The following is a 19,957-nucleotide window of genomic DNA, read 5'->3' as shown; positions in this document are numbered from 1 at the left end:
TGCATTTAGATGTGATTTCCATGGACAGATCCAAGGTCTAGTCAGTTGTTCTTTCAAAACAAACACATCAACAACCTTTTATATGAAGAAGAAATCAGGCAGACACAAGTATGTACTTGTCAAACTGTTTATTTGCCATTCACACTGGTTATAATATTGAATTTACAGAAGAAAATGTGGTACAAAGAAACTAAGTCTCCATGAGAACCACAATTGCAGTCCAGCTGCCCTATATGCCAGACATTAATTCTGTAGCACTACACTGGGTACTGCCTTTCACTGACTGTACAATTAAATGCCTACTCTTTTGTGGTATCAAGCATCACTTTGGTGAGGAAGGAGGCAATTCATATTCTTTCATTTCTTATCTGGTTCAAAATGCCAGACCTGGAAAATTCCCCCTCAGATAATGTCCGGTATATCAGTACAGGAGGAGAGGAGGCGGGAATTCCCCATATGAATAATCCAGTGCACTTTGCAAACATACCCAATAATTGCTAACCGAAGATAGACTTTTTTTTTGGCGGGGGAGGGAATTGTTTGAAGAAGGCTACTTTTCCTCTTGCTATTTTTTCCAATAGATGGATTACTCTGCCACTTCATATAAGAAGTTGATTTTTTACATTATTTTTTGTATATCTGGAATACCACAAATAACCCACAGTTGTTCTGCACATTCATTTCCCCTACAACAAAGAGTGAACAGTTTGTGATAGGAACCATGCTCTTAACTGTTGACAAAATTGAATAAAAAGTAGCTCATTTTAAAGTCTAAAATAACCAGGGTAGAAAAAAATAGGTTTCTCTACAGTATTTAGCAAACATAAGGATAAGTTCCTTAAAAACACAAAAAAGGGAAAAAACAGTTATTACAGGCACTAAAAATATTTTGCAATGAAGCTTAAAATCTATTTACATACATAAATACAATTAATTCTGTCAATGCAACTCTTCTTCAGGAAGGACAAAAATCCAAGTAGTCAGACTCCTCAATACTGACCCATCCAAATGAACAACTCATAAACAAATGGATATTTTGCTCAGCTCTGTATGTGTATGTATTTATGTGTGAGTATACATACATATGTATACAAATATTTGTGAGAGCAAAAATGAAGTCTATTTTCTGAGATTGTCAAACTAACTTTCAGGTATGGAAAAAACAGGACGGAATGTCCCAAGAAAACAGGTATTTCAAGATAGAAATCCTCAATTCTAAATTACAGGTTGCTTGAGTGAAACCATTCATTTTCTTTCTAATCAGAGCATTTCTGTTTATCTACAAAGAAACCCCAAGCAGCAGAAATACTGCCTATTTACCCTCTGATTTTAATTTGTACTATAGGCTTCTATTTCCAAGTGCTTCTGTATTTGGATAGCAGAGTAGATCCAAAATGGCTGGCAAAGTCTGTTTTGCTAGACTACATTCAGGAGAAAAGCTGACTCGTCGCCTTCCTTTAGTTTAAAGGAAGAGAGTCTGGGAGTTTTATGTTCAACATATTTGGCATTTAGAGAAAGGGCTTAACATTTGATAGATGGGGTAGGGGAGGGAAGAGAGAGGCAGACAGACAGGGAAAGACAGAGGGATGGAGAGTCAGAGACAGAGAGATATTGCAAAACAGAGACAGAGAGAGGGGAGAGGAAGGGTGATGGGGGAGGAGAGGAGAGAGACAAAAAGATAAAGACAGATACCTAGACACACAGAGACAGAGACACAGGTACACAGAAGTATCCAGAGACATAGACATATGCAAAACATACAGAGAGACAGACGGACAGAAAGACAAAGAGAGAGAGAAACAGAGAAACAGAGACAGACAGAGACAGAGAGACTGAGGCAGAGAACAATCAGAAACAGAGACATCCAGAGTGACACACACACACACACACACACACACACACACACACACACACACAGAGAAAGGAGATGAGATTATTTAGAATTAGGGAAAAGGAAAGAACTAAGAAATATGAACAAGTTGAATTTATGAGCCAATGAATAATAAACACCAGAATGGTTTATCCAAATTATCTTTTTCAATTCACCAAATGCTTCCTGATACCTTGGGCAAGTCACTTAACCTCACTGGGTCTCAGTGTCCTCACCAGTGTCCCTTCCAGTTCTAAATTTATAATCCTCTTACATCACGAAATTCAATTATTGGCCATTAAAGGGGCCTCAACTGATACACCCGAAATAGTACACCTTGTTTTTTGTTTTCATTTTTGTAATCTCTGGACACGTTGAAGGCAATTCCTTAAGGAAAATAGCTATGAGGTCTGAGTGAATCTACTTTATAATAAAGAACAAAGATTTAGTTAACTTTTAAAAAACTAAATATTGTTTGTTTCTGTGTATCATAAATGACATTCTCAGTGACCAACTCAAAGGATTAATACCTAGGGATCCTATTAAATAGATAAGAGATCATACCTGCTTTTTATTTTATTTTTTTAATGAAGGCTTAACTGGAGAGAATATTTACTTATCTCCTTGTGTCGGACACTAGGTTAAATTCAAGATGGATTACCTAGAGGTATTAGAATCTTACTGGGAAAGGTTGAAATTTTTCATCTTTTTGTTAACCACTACCTAAGGTCAATGAGGGACCATGTGGCAAAAATCTTATGAAAATAAAATTGTTTAATCTGGGAATATGGGCTGGGGTTTCTTTTGAAATGGAAATTTAAAATTTTCCTATCACTGCGGGCCATTTCTGCTGCTAGCAAATATATTATATGATCAACTATGAAACTGAACTGAAAAGAGAGAGGTGTAAATCTATAAATTAAAAACTAACAACAACATTCTGAGTTTTTCTGAGATGTGATATAGCTCTTTCATTAGATGAAAATGGTTTGGCTGACAACATAAATTGTTTAATTTGTAACTTTTATACCAAAGTGCTACTGCATTCATGTATAACAAATAAGCAAAAAAAAAATTTTAAACTCAAAAGCAAGTTGTTTTTAAATAAGTCCAGCCGTTTTGCTGCCTGCAGCCAAGGATCTTTCTAATTTGAATCCTTAAAAAATTTTTTTTGCATCAAACAATGATGCAAAGTCGAGTTTTCAAATACTCTTCAGAGTTGACCTACAATTATTTCTTCTAATTTAAGAGGTACATTAAATAACAATCGGATAATTTTGAACAAACATATGTCAATATCAGCAGTTTGTACTTACCAAGTCATACAACTGCATTCCAACTAAATCCTCAAACAAAAAACAGTGCCATAAAATGTAGAGTGATATCTAATCTGTTTGAATCTTAAGGATGGGCAGGAATATCAGGAATCTCGAATATTACACTAATACTTTTTGTGCTCTTGGTTCAGAAGTTCTTCTCATCTTAGATTTAACTAGCTAAGGAACCAGTTGACACCCACAAGCTCCCATTTAGTTACAGCTCAGAACTCAGCTCCACTATGACATATTCCATATTGAGCGTCTGAAAAAAAATCAGAAACTTGGTATTGTGCAGTGAGCTGTTAGGTATCAGAAACAGACTCCTGGGCCCATTGGCAATTTCTCTGTAGACAATGGAGCCTACCTGAAGACACAAAGGCCGTATTTAGCTTCCCTTGTTTGGAGAGAGGCAGACAGATGAGATACATTTTGTTGAACAGAGTTCTGTATTCCTAATTCTTAAAGAGGCCCTTGGTGTTTGAAAAACCAGTTAAAACATTGTTGTTAGCTACAAAGTCGTTGATTTAAATGAAAGGAAGTTAAATGTAAACAATATTTCTGGATTACTAAGCGATCCTATTACCCATCCTTTTCCCCCTCAGCCTTTTTCAATGTGAGATATTTAACTTTGGTTGCTACCAAAAAAAAAATGCAATACTTGATTGTTTTCCCTCTTACTTTAAGTACATTTAAATAATAAAAAGTATCAACACACAAGTAAATGTCTAGACATCAAGATACATAAATACCTGGGAACTCACTATGGGAGTACAGTAGTTGAAAATGACCCAAGGCTGTAGCTGTCATTTTACAAACAACTACACCCAAGTTCAAAGGAAAAGTTAAATAAAACTTCGATGAAAAGGGAATTGATTCTTTCAACTGTCAAAGCAAGAAAGAAGCAAGCACAGTTTTATATATATAAAAAACCACCCAAATGCAAATATGCATTTTGCAATTTATAAGGTGCCTAAAAAAGAAATAAAAATGAATTAGATGCAAAATAGGACGAGTTGCATTCCCCAAAACCAAAAATTCCAAACTTTGGAATAGACAACTTAGCTAAAAATTTAAGTCAAGGATAAAAAACCTTTCTTTTATTCACAGCATTGCTAAATCAGAAGCATTCACAGTTTCCCTCTGGGAATCTACCTATACTTCCTTACAACTATTAAGGGGTCCATATGGTAAAGTGGACACACGATGGTTGTGTTGGGTGTAAAAATCAGAGATGGGTCAAATAGCATTTGAAAACTGTAGGATCTCTGAAGCAATGGATGCTTAAGAGGCCATTGGTTTGGAACTAGATCAGAGTAATGACCTACTTCAATACCAATAGATGTAACCGTTTGGGATCCTTTTGGTTCCAGAAGGCTTTATCTCCTGAAAAAGGGACCATTTCAAGGAAAAAAAAATTGTTCTTCTTTGCACATTGCCTGGCTGAAATAATGACCCAGTGGCCAGATGACCTAGCCACTAGACGGAGTTCCTTCTGAAAGGAGTGGAACAGCCTTCGAGTCCCATAGAGCATTTATAATAACTCTGGGAAAGAACAGATGAAAGCAAATTCAGTCCTGGCCCATCTCTAGGTAAAATTCAATATGGTCGCCACACTGCTTCTTCCAGCCTTGCTGTGGTACCCATGTTGGTTGGGGAGTTGCTGTGACTGCCTTCAGCTTCAACCACATCATTTTGGTTGGGAAGATTGGGGTTGAGAAGGGTAGAGCCTGTGGAAGCATTAGTGCAAGGAGGCAGGATACGTGGAGGTGAGCGGTCTCCACCAGACATCATAGAGAACTGATAAGACCCTGCTGACGTTCCATAGTAGAGATGATAAGATGGTGAACTTGTCTGAAAGGGGCTGCCTTGAGCCTGAGAAGAACCAGGGTATGGAGGGGGTAAGTAAGTGTGGTATCTTGTGGCAGTGGTCATGGCAGACATACCAATTCCTATTCCTGAAGTGACTGGAGTTGGGGTATAGGTAAAGGCTCCTGGGTAATGCATACGAGCATCAGAGATGGAAGGAAGAGTCGGGAATTGCCGAGGATCACTGAATGCTGTCAGATCAGAAGCAGCTGTGGGAAGGAAAGAAGATGAAGCTGAAAACATACTGAGTGATGAAATCAATTTTTCAGGGCATAACTGACACATTTTAACAATGCTTTAAGTAAAAACAAAGTAAAAAGTAAAGTAAAAAGTTTAAGTAAAAAGCTTGGAACCAGGAAGACTCATCTTCATGAGTTCAAATTAGGCTTCAGATACTTCCTAGTTATGTGACACTGGGCAAGTCACTTAAACCCCCTTTGCCTCAGTTCCTCCTCTGTAAAGTGAGCTGGAAAAGGAAATGGAAATTCAGTATCTTTGCCAAGAAAACCCCAAAAGGGGTCACAAAGAGTCTGAAACAACTTAACAATAACAAATTAGCCTATGATCCTTTTTTCCAGCCTACTCAATTCTTCTCAATTTAATCAGTCTCTTTGAGTCAGACTTATAGAATTGTATTGCTGGAAGGAACCAACCAGAGAGATTATCTAGTCAAATACTCTTAATTTTATAAATGAGAAAGTCGAGACCCAGAAAAATTAATTGACTTAACCCAAATCATACAAAGTCACAATTAGAACACAGGTGTTCTATGCCCAGTCCAGTACCTTTTCTAATATATCAAATTGCCTTTCCAATTAGATGCTTATGTCATTAGTACATATTGTAACAACGAACATTGGTAACTTAAAGAAATAGCGTTATACTAGTTTTCATTCTGGTCTAAGTTAAGTTACTTCAGGCTGCCCCATGGACTTATATGTTGTCTTAAGGTACATCTCCCCCAGACCCCAACACACAGAGTCCTATATTTTCCCCAAAATTGATAAACTTGATTTAAAAATAATTTTCCATAACTTATAATATAATAATTATGAAGGCTATTTTGCCTGGAGTCTTTTGACATGGGTCTTGTTTTATCTAAATTTTTTTTCACATGAGATGCTCATAAAAGTCATGTGGCAAGTTCTGGTTGTAAACTCATTTTCCTTGAATTGTGCATTGACAGCTTTTTGGACAGATACTGGTAATCCCTAAGGTGATTCTCTTTGTTTTTAACCAAAGGCTACCCCACACATTTGTGTAAGAAGCTGGGCTCAGAGATGAGAACCTCTGTGGACTATACAATTTTAAGATTAGGGCTTTATGGTATACTGGGTGTAGTTTCTGGGTATAGGGTAAGACTGCGTGATGTGATCATTAAGTTGTGTATTAATTATTCCTGATAATGACAAGAACAATACAGGAAATAAGGTTAATATAATCACTACAGCTATGAACAATCACATTTTTTAGACAGTTCTCAAACATACGAAATAATTCTATGACTCATCAGATTGCTTGAGAGTTAATATAAACACTTTTCTCATTGATTTGCCAACAAAAGTTCCCAACCCAAGGCTCACTTAGTCATTGTTTGGGCTAATTTGGCTCATGAGTAAATTTAAATAATAATTGTTTCTGGTTTTGGCCAGAAACCCTGAGGGTCTTCCCCTCCCAGACTGATTTTTTTCTTTTTTGGACTTTTTTTGCCTCATTTCTTCTCTAGCCTAAATCACTGAATGGGTGTTGCCTTGGACAAACTGAGACCTTAATATCTTAATTTAAAAAGGCCCATAGCATCAGGGCCATCTCCAGTCATCCTGATCTATATCTTGCCACTGGACCCAGATGGTCCCAGAGGAGAGAGTGAGGCTAGTGACTTTGTACAGCCCTGTCTCACTTAAATGCAATTCTAGAAAGTCAGGACGTCACCTCCTTAATGTCATGGTCCTCTTTGAGAACGAAGGACAAACAAGGAAGCAAGGAACAATACATATAATGACTTGACTTGACAGAAACAGAATAGTGCTCTGAAGATGAAGATTTCAATTTGGACTATTCAAATTTGGAAGATAGTAATAGGTGACCCATAACCAATAAGTTTTAAACCTATTATTTCAGCCAAAAGCTCCTACTGTATAAGTAGCACGTTATACATAACACACATTCTTGAAATGAACTTTTGGGATAAATGTAGTATGGAGAATGTGACAGAGTGGATAGAGAACTAGACTTGAATTTAGGAAGGCGTAAGTTTAAATCCTACCTCCGACACTTACCAGGTTTATGGCCCAGGGACAGTCAATTAAACTCTATGTGCTTCAAGCAACTACTCAGAACTAATCTATCTTCTAAGTCATAGATGGATGGCGAGCTGCATTGATATATAACAGAGGTGTCAAATATGTGACTTGTGGGCCATATGTGTTCTACAACACTCCCAAATACGGCTCTAACCAGACCGAAATGTATTTCTTATCTGAATTGAATGTGTTAATGAGTTAATAAAAAGAGAAATATATAAACCTGAGTGTTTTCTAAGTTCTTATGAGGCCTGCATGGATCCTTTATGTAGTTTCTAATTGAGTTTGCCACCATTGGTGTAGGGTATTCATACATAGGGAGTCCCCATTGATGAAAAAAAACCAAACCATAGATTCTTTGTATTATAGTGAGGGGATAATTTGTCCTCTCAAAATTAATTAAAGTTTATCACAACATCTATGTTCATATGAAACTTCCAACCTCACTAGAACCCATTGAGAATATCAGGAGGGTTTCATTTTTAAGGAAATGCTTCTGCTAATCATTATGGGAGTAAGTATACATGAGGACAGAGAAAATGTTATAGACTGACAGTCGCTGGAGATTATCCTTCTTCTGTCTTCCAAAGGACAGAATTAGAGAATTTTATAGTTGGAAGGGATTTTAGAGATCATCTAATATGATCTCCCTTAATTTTGGACATGACAAACTAACACCTAGAGAAGCAAAGGGATTTCTCTCAATATACACAATTAGTAAGTCACATAACTTGGACTTAGGTCTTCTGATTTTAAGTTCTGTGCTCTTTCCACAACCGAAAGCCTCCCTTTGCTCCAAAGAATAGCTGTTCCCCACACTACAGCTCTTTCCTTGTGACTTTGAATCATGATCCCTGCTTTTGCTAACTCCCAAAGCTGCTTTGCTTTCAGTCAAGCTAGAAAACTTCTATCATTGTTCCCACTCTATCATATGGAATTTTGTGACTGGGCAGGGTCAGAAGAAGAAGAGAGTTAAGCAAATGAAATCAACTTGTTTGATTTAGTGCAATATTCAGGATACAAATAAATGAGTTCACTTATTTCTAAAGATGGCTTCACCTGCCCTGAACCAGGAAAGTTGAATTTGCTGGAAAAATGAATGGAAAGGTCATTTAGTTTCATTGCCATGTCTGCAAGTATGATGTCAGTCCTTGCCCAACCACTATGTTGTAACTACTTAATACAAAATTACAGACACCAGAAGGGGCAGGCACAGCAATGAGCTGTCAGGGCCACAAGAAATGGAATGAAGCTATAATTCTAACTGTCAGGACAAAACAGACCTCACTGTATTCAACTGAAGAAACATTTTAAAGTGCCTACTATGTGTGAAGCACCCACACTAGGTGGTAAGGATACAAAGCAATATGTCTTCTGTGCCTCTTTGGTAGCTTTCCAAAACTCAGCATGCTTTTGCTGAATAATAGCTATTTCTCATTACCAGGAACTATTTCTTAAGCCCAGTTGTTCACTGGACTCATATTTCCCTAGTGAAGCAGCTCAGAATACCATGTGTCCCAATTCAAACAGTCCATCTAAAAGTTTGTTTTTTTTTCTTTTTTATACTTAGTCTGACACTAGAAAACTAATCCAAACACACAAATGAATATGATTTACCTATTCCTGCCTTTGGGCCAGCCTTAATACATATATAGCAGTGGAGGTGGAGGGTGGGGGTCCCTGACACTCACTTGTGGTTCTGGTTTTAAAAGTAGGAAGTCTGAGGATTAGCAAGTTTAGGCATTTGGGGTGGAAATGATTCACAAGTGATCACTGGCCTAAATATTTGTTATGACAGCTCAACTCTTCCTTCTGAAGTTTGACATGGATGAAGGCAGTTCTACTCCATCACCCCTCCTACCACCCCCAAAGGATTAAACAACCTGAGCTGATAATGGGCCTCCTTAAAAGGATCCTTCCCATGACTCAGATTAATGCATGCTGATAGTCCTTTCCTTTGGCAGCTACAAATCACTTTTTTTTTTTAAGGAAGAAGGAAGAAAAATTCAGATGACAACTTTCAAAGTGGAGAATTTGTCTGAGTGTGGCGTGTATGTGTGTGTGTGTGTGTGTGTGTATGTGGGTATGTATGTATGTGTGCTCCCTGCACACATCTACAAAGAAGGAAATTCAGGGAGGTGGGGAAGGTAAAGGTAATACAAAGTAGTTTGACTGGATTAAAAGGTAGAGCAGACAGTGCAGTGTCAGGTTCTCAAAGCTTGTCGGCTGGTGAGGCTCTTTTCTTTCATGTGCCTTAGCTCCCTCCTATTCCTAAGTTTATTACAATACTTTGCGGGCCTGTATTATATGCTTGATTTCTTAGGAAGGGGCATTCTGCCAAGTTTAAAAGTAGGCTCCATTTCTGTTTCCTTCAATCAGCAAACGCAGGCCTGTAGCTCCTTCTTTGTCCTGAAGAACAGAGTATAAAATGGCACCTGAATTTTTGTCTGTGGAAATTCCAGGTAATTTTTTTTTAATGTCCCCACTTCCCTGTGGTCTTTAATTGGTCCTTTGTTAAGTTGGTAACCATATAAGTTCTTAATTAACCCCTTGTTGTATAGAAACTAAGTCAGCATTTGTCTTAGGATAGAATAGGCTGGTGCTAATTTTAGCCCCTAAAGCCTTCTATCTTGGTCAACTGTACCAAGCCACCAATTGTCTTGAGCTGTAGTTGTCTACCTGATGTGAACTAAAAAACAACAACATCCTGACCAAGTAGAGCTGCTGACATAATGAATATCAAGGCACAGCCACACAGTAAGGAAATTCCCATTGAAGAGGGAGGCTAAGACTACACAACATGATGGGTCCAAGGAAAACAGTACATGATTCAGACACAGAATATAGCCAGTGGACATAGCTCAGATGCCAAGACAAGTCAGGGGAATCTGACACACAGGTCTTTGAAAGCAAACTTTGTCCCCTATGGACAAGCTCATAAGAACATGTAAGATAAAAACGACACAGCTTAAACCATTACTTTTAAAGCTCCACATAGCAGGAGCCATGAAAATGGAGGAGCAGATGCTAGAAAGTATCTGAAAAGAGAGAGCATCAACTAGATAAAGTTGGATTTTTTTTCCCCTTTATGCTGCCCTGGAACCCTAGTTTATTTGCAGGAAATTCTACCAAGGGCTGTCAAGAATCTTTACAAAAACCTGGTCAAGATATAAATATTTGGTGGAATCATTAGGAACCTTAGTTATCCATAAAAGAAAGTATAAGAGAAGACCTGCATTTGAAGCACATGGCAAGGGAAGAATCTTATCCTCCATGCCCCTAAGCTGCCATGGTTGTTCCTAAGGGGAAAGACAATAAAACAAAGAACAAATACCACAGAACAAAGGAAGCGACGGTCTCCCTGTACTCTGCTCCATCAGAACATATACAGATGATTGGGTTACATTTGAATTTTAGTGGCAACATGACATCAATAAACCTGAGCTCATCCAGAGAAGGGCAATTAATAATGAGGAAACATTGGGCATCTAGGTGGCACAGTGGATAAAGCACTGGCCCTGGATTCAGGAGAACCTGAGTTCAAATCTGACCTCAGACACTTGACTAGCTGTGTGACCCTGGGCAAGTCACTTAACCCTCATTGCCTTGCCCCGCAAAAAACCAAAAAAAACCCCAAACAAACAAACAAAAAAGAATGAGGAGACATGAAATTATGCCACAGAGAAATCAATTGCAAGAACTGGCCATGTTTAGAATGGAGACTCTGAAGGAATGGTCAATTAGAAAACTGTGGGTTCTGATGTTTATTAGTGGTGTGGATATGGCCAAGTCACTAAGCCTCGCTGAGATTAATTTTCCACATTTGTAAAACAAGGATAATAATAATTTGTATTACCCACCTCACAGGATTGTTGTGAGGAAACTGGTATATGTCAGTGAAAGCCTATTTCTTTAATGCCAATATTCTCCCGGTAACGCTATCATATGGTTGTGAATCATGGAACAACATGATCTTGGAATAATCCAAATTGCCAGTGACACAAAGGATAATAAAAAGAAGGATGGTAGCATATTGGTGGCAAGAAACATCAAAGGCATAATAAAAACACATGCCTAAAAAAGGAGACAGGTTTTTCATAGACTAAGAATGTAAGGCAGTAATACTTTTTTTTTTTTTTGCTGCCATGTCATTTGGTCGACTCAGATTGAGTTTATAGTACACTCAAACATCAGATACTTTTCTAAAGGAACTGCTGACTAGCTATGTGCTTCCCCTATGTTGTACTTTTGAAGCTGATTTTTTTAATCCTACATTTATAACTATATTTGTCCCTGTTAAATTTCATCTTATTCAATCTATCCAATCATTTTATCCTGTTGGGATCTTTTAGGACTCTGACTTTGTGACCCAGTGTGCCAACTTTCTCTCCTGCATCATGCTATCTGTATATATGACAGGCATGCCTTCTATGTATTTTTCCATGTCACTGATAAAAATATCAAACAGCACAAGTGAAGGGCAAATCCCTGTGGCAGAGATGTCACCCCAAAATGGACCTAGACCCACTAATGACCACTTTTTGGATCCAGTCATTTAACTATTTCTAAAACCACTTAATTGTAATCTAGTCAATATAAGTCAAATGTTTTGCTCAAATCCAAGCATCTACAAATCTAAATACTCTGGGGAGGATTTATTTGTTTGTTTGTTTGTTTATTTTTTGGTGAGGCAAGTGGGGTTAAGTGACTTGCCCAGGGTCACACAGCTAGTAATTTTTAAGTGTCTGAGGCCAGATTTGAACTCAGGTCCTCCTGAATCCAGGCCTGGTGCTCTATCCACTGCACCATCTAGCTGACCCTCTGGGGAGGATTTATAAAAGGACATACATAGTAAAGAATGGAAAGACCATTTTCTTCACTCAGTATTATTATTATCCTGCTTGGTCCAGACAGAAGGACTGGTATCAATGCCTATAAGTGAAAGGGAGATATATTTTCACAGTTATGCCAAAATGGAAGAATCTTCCTCATTAAGTAGAGAGCTTCCCATTATTGAAAATGTTTAAATGAGGGTTGGATGACTTTTTCAGAGCTATTATAGGTGAGATTTCACCATATTAAAAGGTTGGACTAGATTCCTCTAAGGTGTCTTACAATTGTAAAAGTTTATGATTCAAGTTTCCATTAGCAACATTGATGCATTTCTGTATCCTTTTCAGTTTGGCTTGTCTCCAATTCCACAGTTCCAAACAAGTTTTTTAAAAAATGTTCAATTGGAACAAAGGCAACACTTTTCATTTTCAACAAATGAATTTTACCACATAATTTCAATTTCCCTTTCCATTGAACAAGGTGAGCTTGAGAAGCAGAAGCCCAAATTGTTCACAGGTTAAAGTACCAGTACTCAACATGCTAGGTAACAAGAATTGCCACAAGTATGACAAAGGGACTTACCGTTGGGAAGTATAAGAAAAAGCATCTGATGCTTGACTCCATGTGTATGTGTATGTGTGTGTGTGTGTGTGTATGTGTGTGTGTGTGTGTGTGTGTGTGTCTACTGTTCATTTCCAACAGTTTTCATCTTGGGTATATACTTGGGTATATATCTTGATTCAGATGCACTGGTGAATTATGAATGTTGGCCCTATGAAACTTACCTCCTATCACACACTAGGCCAGACTCATAGTCTATCCAGCCTAGCATTTTGCCTTTGACTATATCATCAAAAGGCATGCTATAGAAGAGTGTGCCTACCTTTCTTTATATTAACTTCAAAAATTAGGAAAGCTGGCTAAAACATGAGATGGTAACCTGAGAGGCTCTGGGTTGGTTTTCATATGACACAGGTTCTAATTCCTGATCTCCCACTACCTTAATATGTGACCCTAGGTGAATTACCTCAGTAGTTCTCAGTTTCTTCTTCTGTAAAATGAGGAAATTGAGATATATGACTTTTTTAGGCAACTTCCAGTCCTAGTATCCAATAAATCTGTTCTTACCCATTCTCATGTCCATGAATTATTTTTGGAATCTTAATATTGGGTAATAAATTCCATAAACAATGTGATACAACAGAAAGAACAATGTATTAGAATCAATAACTAATCTTGAATCTGAGCTCCAACATTAAATGTGTAGTCAAGTCCCTTAAACTTCCCTGGACCTCAGTTTTGTCATCAATAAAATGGGGATACTAATGCCAATATTATGCTGCTGGTTACAAGAGAAGCACAAAGTACTCTTTACACAGCTGTTGGTACAATTGTTATGAATTGGTATCATCAACCTTTACAACTTTTTTTTTATCCCAGAAACTTTGTGGTTGCCCACTGGACTCTGTAATAACTGAACTTTCATAAGCTAAGTCCATCATTGTATGTAAAAGTGTTTCAGTTATATTCAAGGAGCAGCCAAATATGGATGCATATGAACAAACTAGGCCAGACTCATAGTCTATCCACCCTAGTATTGGAAGAGAAGAGCATGGTTCAATGGTAAGAGAATTGAATTTAATAGAAGAGAACTGGCATCAAAGCCCAGCTCTTCTAGTTACTGATAGATGACTTTGGGTCAGTCACTGGGCTTTGCTGAGCCTCAGCTATCTCATCTTTAAAATGTGGGAGTTGGATCCAATGATATCCAAGGTCTCTTCTAGCTCTCAATCTATGAGCCTCTGATTATTTCTGGTGGTAAAATATGAGAGTAGGAAGTTGTAAGTTTTATCTTCAGCCCTGAACATACCATGTTATGTTTTTTCATTTCAAGTATATTTCTGCCTCCCAAATCTTCTGCTGGAGCTGGAGCTATCAACGAATTTTGAATACTTACTTGAAAGTCGGCTGGAAAGCTCTGCAGAGAGAGATGTCATGCCACTGGCTCGCCCAGGGGAAATAGGTGTTGCTGGGTGTACAGAAGGAGAAGCAATAGATCCCAAGTATTGGTATGACTGATCATAGGACCAAGGAGGGGAAGGCTGGATTTGCTTTGTATCTGAAAAAAGAAGAAAGTTGATTATAACAGGGAAGAGGATTGTTACTCATGGTATTATGATAATTGTTATGAGTTCTCAAACACTATGCCAAGTAGAACAGAAATTTTACAGGATCCTATTGATCTTGATGAATTTCAGGTATGGGCCCATTGGTATGTTGCCTGTCTGTTGTATGAAGACTAAATGAGGCCTGAGAAGTACCTGACCAGGTTCTGGCCACCAAGCAATGATTTTTTCAGCCACAGCAGCTCACAAATACCATCTACTATGGCATGGGAATTGTTTTATCTTCATTAATTGATTTTGAATAAATCATAGATCCTAAAATGTATCATCTTCATCACCATCATCACCATTTGAGAAACCTACAGTGAAAGACATTAAACACACAGAGCTCCTGACACAATTACCCCCAAAACAGCAATAAAACAAGCCCTGGAGTGGCAAAACCCACAAAAAGATGCTGAGATTATTTTCCAGATTAAAGGGGGCCATACTGGGCTGCGAGCAGAATCCAACCCCTGATCATGCTGACACAGACCCCAAACACGCTGTGAAAGGGAAATTTACTCCCAGCCTCTGAATCAGTTGCAGTACCCGTGTCTTCTGGAACCAAGCTTACCATCAGGTGAGAGGGCTGAATGGCTTGGCACAGGGGGTGGAAAACACAGGGGTGTCTGTGGGACCTGAGGAGGAGTTCAGATATCCCACCCCAGCAGGGAACCAGGAAAAAATCTTGAGTGGCAAGAGGTCCAGGTGGGGGAAGGGCACAGGCTCCTCAAAGCTAAAAACCACCACAGCACTCTCCTGGTTGGTTAACTAGCAAGTTGGCTTGAGGTTACCTTTGGACCAGAGAACAGGCCAGGTGAGAGAAAAACCTGCCCTCCCTCAAACCAAAACACCTGGGACCCTCTAAAGTTTGGCACAGTGTAGCTTGCAAGTAGGGTCCCACCATAAGAGGGAGCTAAAAGTCAAGTAAAAAACCAGCAAGATGAGCAAGCAAAGAAAGTTGAGAATAATAGAAAGTTTCTTTAGCAATGAGGAAGATCTAGGTGCACCCTCGGAAGAGGATAACAACCTCAGGGCTCCTATATCCAAAGCTTCCAAGAAAAATATGAATTGCTCCCAGGCCATGGAAGCTCTCAAAAGGGACTTTGAAGAGAAAGTAGGAGAGATAGAAGGAAGATTTAGAGAGGTGGAGGAAAGAATGGAAAGAAATGAGAGCAATGCAGGAGAGCTATGAGAAAAAAGTCAACAGCTTGAAAAGCCAAATGGAAAAGGAGATAAAACATCTTTCTGATGAAAATTATTGCCTAAGAACTAGGACTGAACAAATGGAAGCTAGAGATTTTATGAGAAACCAAGACACAGTAAAGCAAATCCCAATGAATAAAAAAAAATAGAGGGCAATATGAAATATCTCCTTGGAAAAACAACTGACCTGGAAAATAGATCCAGGGGAAACCTACAGTGATCCACAAATCCTTGGTTAAATACATGCTATTTATGTTCATATTTTGGTTTCAAATGTTACTGGAAAAGAAGGCAAACTGTTTGATTATTCAGTGAGAATTAGATATAAGATATGGACCATTTAGTTATTACAATGATACCCCCAGTAAATTAATGGAATAAGAAAAATGCCTTCAGATAGTTGGGTAAATCCTCAGAAAGATGTAGACAATAACTGTATGTGATGAGAATCCATTGAGCAATTACAATCCACACAGCATCCCTACAGATGAAATCTTGAACAGGATCATCAAAATACTAAAGTAAAGTATCAAAAGTGCCAAAGTACAAAGTACACTGATTTTATATAGGATAGATGTGAGGATATTTAACAGCTACACTGATATGTCAATACTTCAAATCAATTCACGAGCACTTACTGAGAAGCATGAAGTATTCTCAAGGCATTGTGATAAGTGTGGTGAGCTGCTCCACCTTCAATTTATTGTAAAACTATAGTTTATTAGTACTCCTTTGAGAACTGATGAAATTTCTTTACAAAGATATTGGATGAAAAAATACAGCTTCTTGGAGTGAAAATATTGGTTCAAAATGTATGATGGTCAATGTTTTAAGACTTGAAATATATGGATACTTATGCTTTAAGTCAAGAAAAATGACCACCATCATCAGAAAGCATTTTTTTTGGGGGGTGAGGCAATTGGGGTTAAGTGACTTGCCCAGGGTCACATAGCTAGTAAGTGTCAAGTGTCTGAGATTGGATTTGAACTCAGGTCCTCCTGAATCCAGGGCTGGTGCTCTATCCACTGTGCCACCTAGCTGCCCCTAGAAAGCATTTTTCAGAATCTTGGTCTCCTGTATCCTTAGGGCACCTAATTTCTGCATGACCCAATTGAGATGCATGTAGGCAAACCCATTTGGAGAAAGAGGGTAATATGATATAGTAAAAAATGCACTGGATTTGGGATCAGAGGACCCACATTCAAATGCCAGCTCAGCTACTTGCATGCCCTGATGTTTGTCCTTCATTTTTGAAAAGGATCAGTGACATCATGGGTGATATCTTGACTTGTGCATGAAATGGATTTAAGCAAGGCAGAGTTGCACAGAGTTGTCACTTTCCCTCTCTCTTCTTGAAGTCCAGTGGCAAACGAAAAGTCAAGTCAGCTGGAGATGGCCTGGGGTGCAGTGGATGACCTTGATATCTGACCAAGTTCTAAGCACTCCATGGCACCTGTTTCAGCTGCCTTCACAGCTGTTGGAACAGATTGTTCTCATTCAGCCATTCCACCAGGGAGTCTTAACATGCTTGGGTATGTCCCCTCTAACTCACTGATGGATTGGAGAGCTGTTGGTTACCCTTGACCTGGTTTAACCCATCTACCAAGAAGGTTTTACCAGGGTGTGGCTGCTAGACATGCTATAGCTTCTTGGAGCCACAAATGATAGTTGAGGGCTAGATAGGTACAAAACTCACACCAGAGGTGCTAGTCCTCACTCGACACCCTGTCTACCCCTAAATGCCCTAAAGCAAGAGGGAAGGTTACCAAGTTGAAGCCTGGCACAATGGATAGTGAACTGGCCTTGACTTAAGAAGATAGAAGTTCAAGTCATAAGCCTACTAGTAATCTTTCATTACCCCTAAGAAACTCTAAGAGAAGAGATTGCAAAAAAAGCAGTTGTAGACCTGCATGGATAGAGGGAATTCCACAGTGAGAGTTGCATACACTAATGAAATCACATGCTAAGTCCAAAAAAGAAATCTATGCAAGTGCTTTCCTGACCACCATTACACAAAGTCTTTGGGGAAAAAAGGCCATGTTGACCCTCAACCATGAACTCTGAGCTCTCATGCATACAGGGAAACTATTTAATTAATATAAGAAGAATAACACTAGTGTGTACAAGGTGGTATGATAATGGAATGTAATGATAGCATTACATCCTAGAAGAGTGGAAACAATGCTGTTCATATCCAGAGGAGGTGGGTTCAAAGCTTACCTTTGCTCCTTATTATCTGCATAATCTTGGGTAAGTTGGTCTATACCTGTTGATATAATGGATAGAGCACTAGACCTGGAGTCAGGAAGACCTGAATTCAATTTCAACCTCAGACACTTACTAGATATGTGGCCCTGGTTGGGTAAGTCTTTCACCTTCTGTTTGCTTCACTTTCCTGAACTATAAAATGGGGACAACAGCATCTAACTCACAAGATTGTTGGGAGGATAAAAGGAGATACTATTTTTAAAGTGCATGAAACCTGGCATGTAGCATATACATTTTTTCACTTTTTTTTTTTTGGTGGGGCAATGAGGGTTAAGTGACTTGCCCAGGGTCACACAGCTAGTAAGTGTCTGAGGTCAGATTTGAACTCAGGTCCTCCCTGAATCCAAGGCTGGTGCTTTATACACTGCGCCACCTAGCTGCCCCCTGGCATTTAGCATATAAACTATATAAATGCTTATTCCCTTCCCCTCTCCCCATTGGTAAAATGAAGGGGTTGAACCAAATGATCTAATAAGGTTCCCTTCAGAATTAAGCCCTATGATTCATGTGGGCCTGGCTTTTTAAAAAAAAAAATATGACATGATTATAGATTGGAAAGGAAAACTGCACCACTGGAAAGCATATTGAGGGAATTAAGGGATAGTTATTATCCCATCCCAGACCAATGATATATTTCCTTAGGGTGCAACATTTATCTCACTTTTGGGGGCCATCTATTTTAAAATAAGGACACTGCTCTATTAATTTTCTCAGTTCAGGAGGGCCCTTAATAAATACTGCTTCACAAGGAGGATACTGGTCACTAAATACTTCCTCTCAAGTCCCTTGAAGAAACATGAGATAATATTTTATGTATTATAACGTAAAGAAATTAGGTGCTCCTAAATGATATACGTTTTCATTTTCTGTTGAGCTTACAAGAGAACCAGGCTACTGAAGGAGTTTCTTTTTTGACCTTCCCCTATACATTCCTGAACAGAACTGTTTTCTAAGGTTTTCAGTGGACTCCAAAATAATAGAGTCATCATAGATTTAAGGATGGAGAGAATCTTAGTGGTCTTCTAATTCAACTCCTTCACTGACCATGAGGATGTAGAAACTGATGGTTATAAGTTAAAAATGTGTGTAAAAGGGGCAGCTAGGTGGCACAGTGGATAAAGCACCAGCCCTGGATTCAGGAGGACCTCAGTTCAAATCCGGCCTCAGACACTTGATAACTTACTAGCTGTGTGACCCTGGGCAAGTCACTTAACCCCAATTGCCTCACCAAAAAAACCAAACCAAAACAAAAAAACCCAAAAGTGTGTGTAAGATAAAATTGGGATTTGAACCTAGGTCTTCTAACTCCTGATACAGTGTTTTTTCCCTTAGCATGGTGATTTTCAATTTAGCAAGGAATTTTGGAATCCTTTGGCTGAATTAAGTTCTATTTTGTTCCCAATTTCAGGGATGCCAAAGAGAAACAGTTACTTTAAGTTCAGAAGAAATGTTCCATACTGTAGAGCTGCAGTATAAAGACTATCAGTGTTCCCAGACACTTAGAGGCAAACCAAGAGAGCAGGAGAGGCATCTAACTATTCTTTCAAGGCAATGAATATTCCACAGTTTGGGGGGAAATCCAGTGCATAATACCATACGTGTATTGCTTTTGGGGGGAAATGGGCATGGAAATGGATAATCCGAATGTGAATATGGAGTTATGCACACATAATAAATGAGTAGATAATACACAAATATCATTTTAATTATTTAAAGGGCAAACAAAAGAGGTTTTATAATTGTCATAAAACACTCCAGGGTGTGAATTGCGGTACTGTAATTCATGCTTGTTGTGAAGACAGCCTAACGCCCTTAGCCTCACGTCTAAAACCACACTAGGCTAGGCATATAGTATTATGCCATAATTCAAGCCATGTCATGTTTTACTGCAGTGAAAAAGTTGTGTTAGGCTTTTCCAAACTCATAATCAAACCATACAAACATTGCATAAGAGGTTTCATAGCCTTTTAAAAATAGGCTTTGATAAGGTGGTCTCAGGATCAAAGTCCGTGGCCTCTTCTTGTCTTTTCACAAGCTCTGGTGACCTTCTTACTAACTTAAGACCACAATAGGTCTTTCTTCCAGGAAAGGACAGGGCAGAGGACTGAGAAACACAAGATGACC

At 38.6% G+C, this 19,957-nt stretch overlaps 1 protein-coding gene across 1 annotated transcript in view; it reads right to left on the bottom strand.

Annotated features, from left to right (window-relative positions):
• Positions 1 to 1,903: 1,903 nt before the first annotated feature.
• The window catches only part of RUNX1 (RUNX family transcription factor 1), a 361,259-nt gene continuing 343,205 nt past the window's right edge, over positions 1,904 to 19,957 (bottom strand). The window contains exons 8-9 of the mRNA XM_043990790.1: positions 14,149 to 14,310; positions 1,904 to 5,264 (exon numbers count right to left, since the gene is read on the bottom strand). Of these exons, the coding sequence (XP_043846725.1) occupies positions 4,786 to 5,264; positions 14,149 to 14,310 (641 nt within the window). The 3' untranslated portion in view covers positions 1,904 to 4,785. The remainder of the gene's footprint in view (positions 5,265 to 14,148; positions 14,311 to 19,957) is intronic.

This window comes from Dromiciops gliroides, chromosome 3 (assembly GCF_019393635.1).
Source record: "Dromiciops gliroides isolate mDroGli1 chromosome 3, mDroGli1.pri, whole genome shotgun sequence".
Lineage (NCBI taxonomy): Eukaryota > Metazoa > Chordata > Mammalia > Microbiotheria > Microbiotheriidae > Dromiciops > Dromiciops gliroides.
Note: the sequence above shows the minus strand (reverse complement) of the source record. Positions and strands in the feature narration are given on the sequence as shown.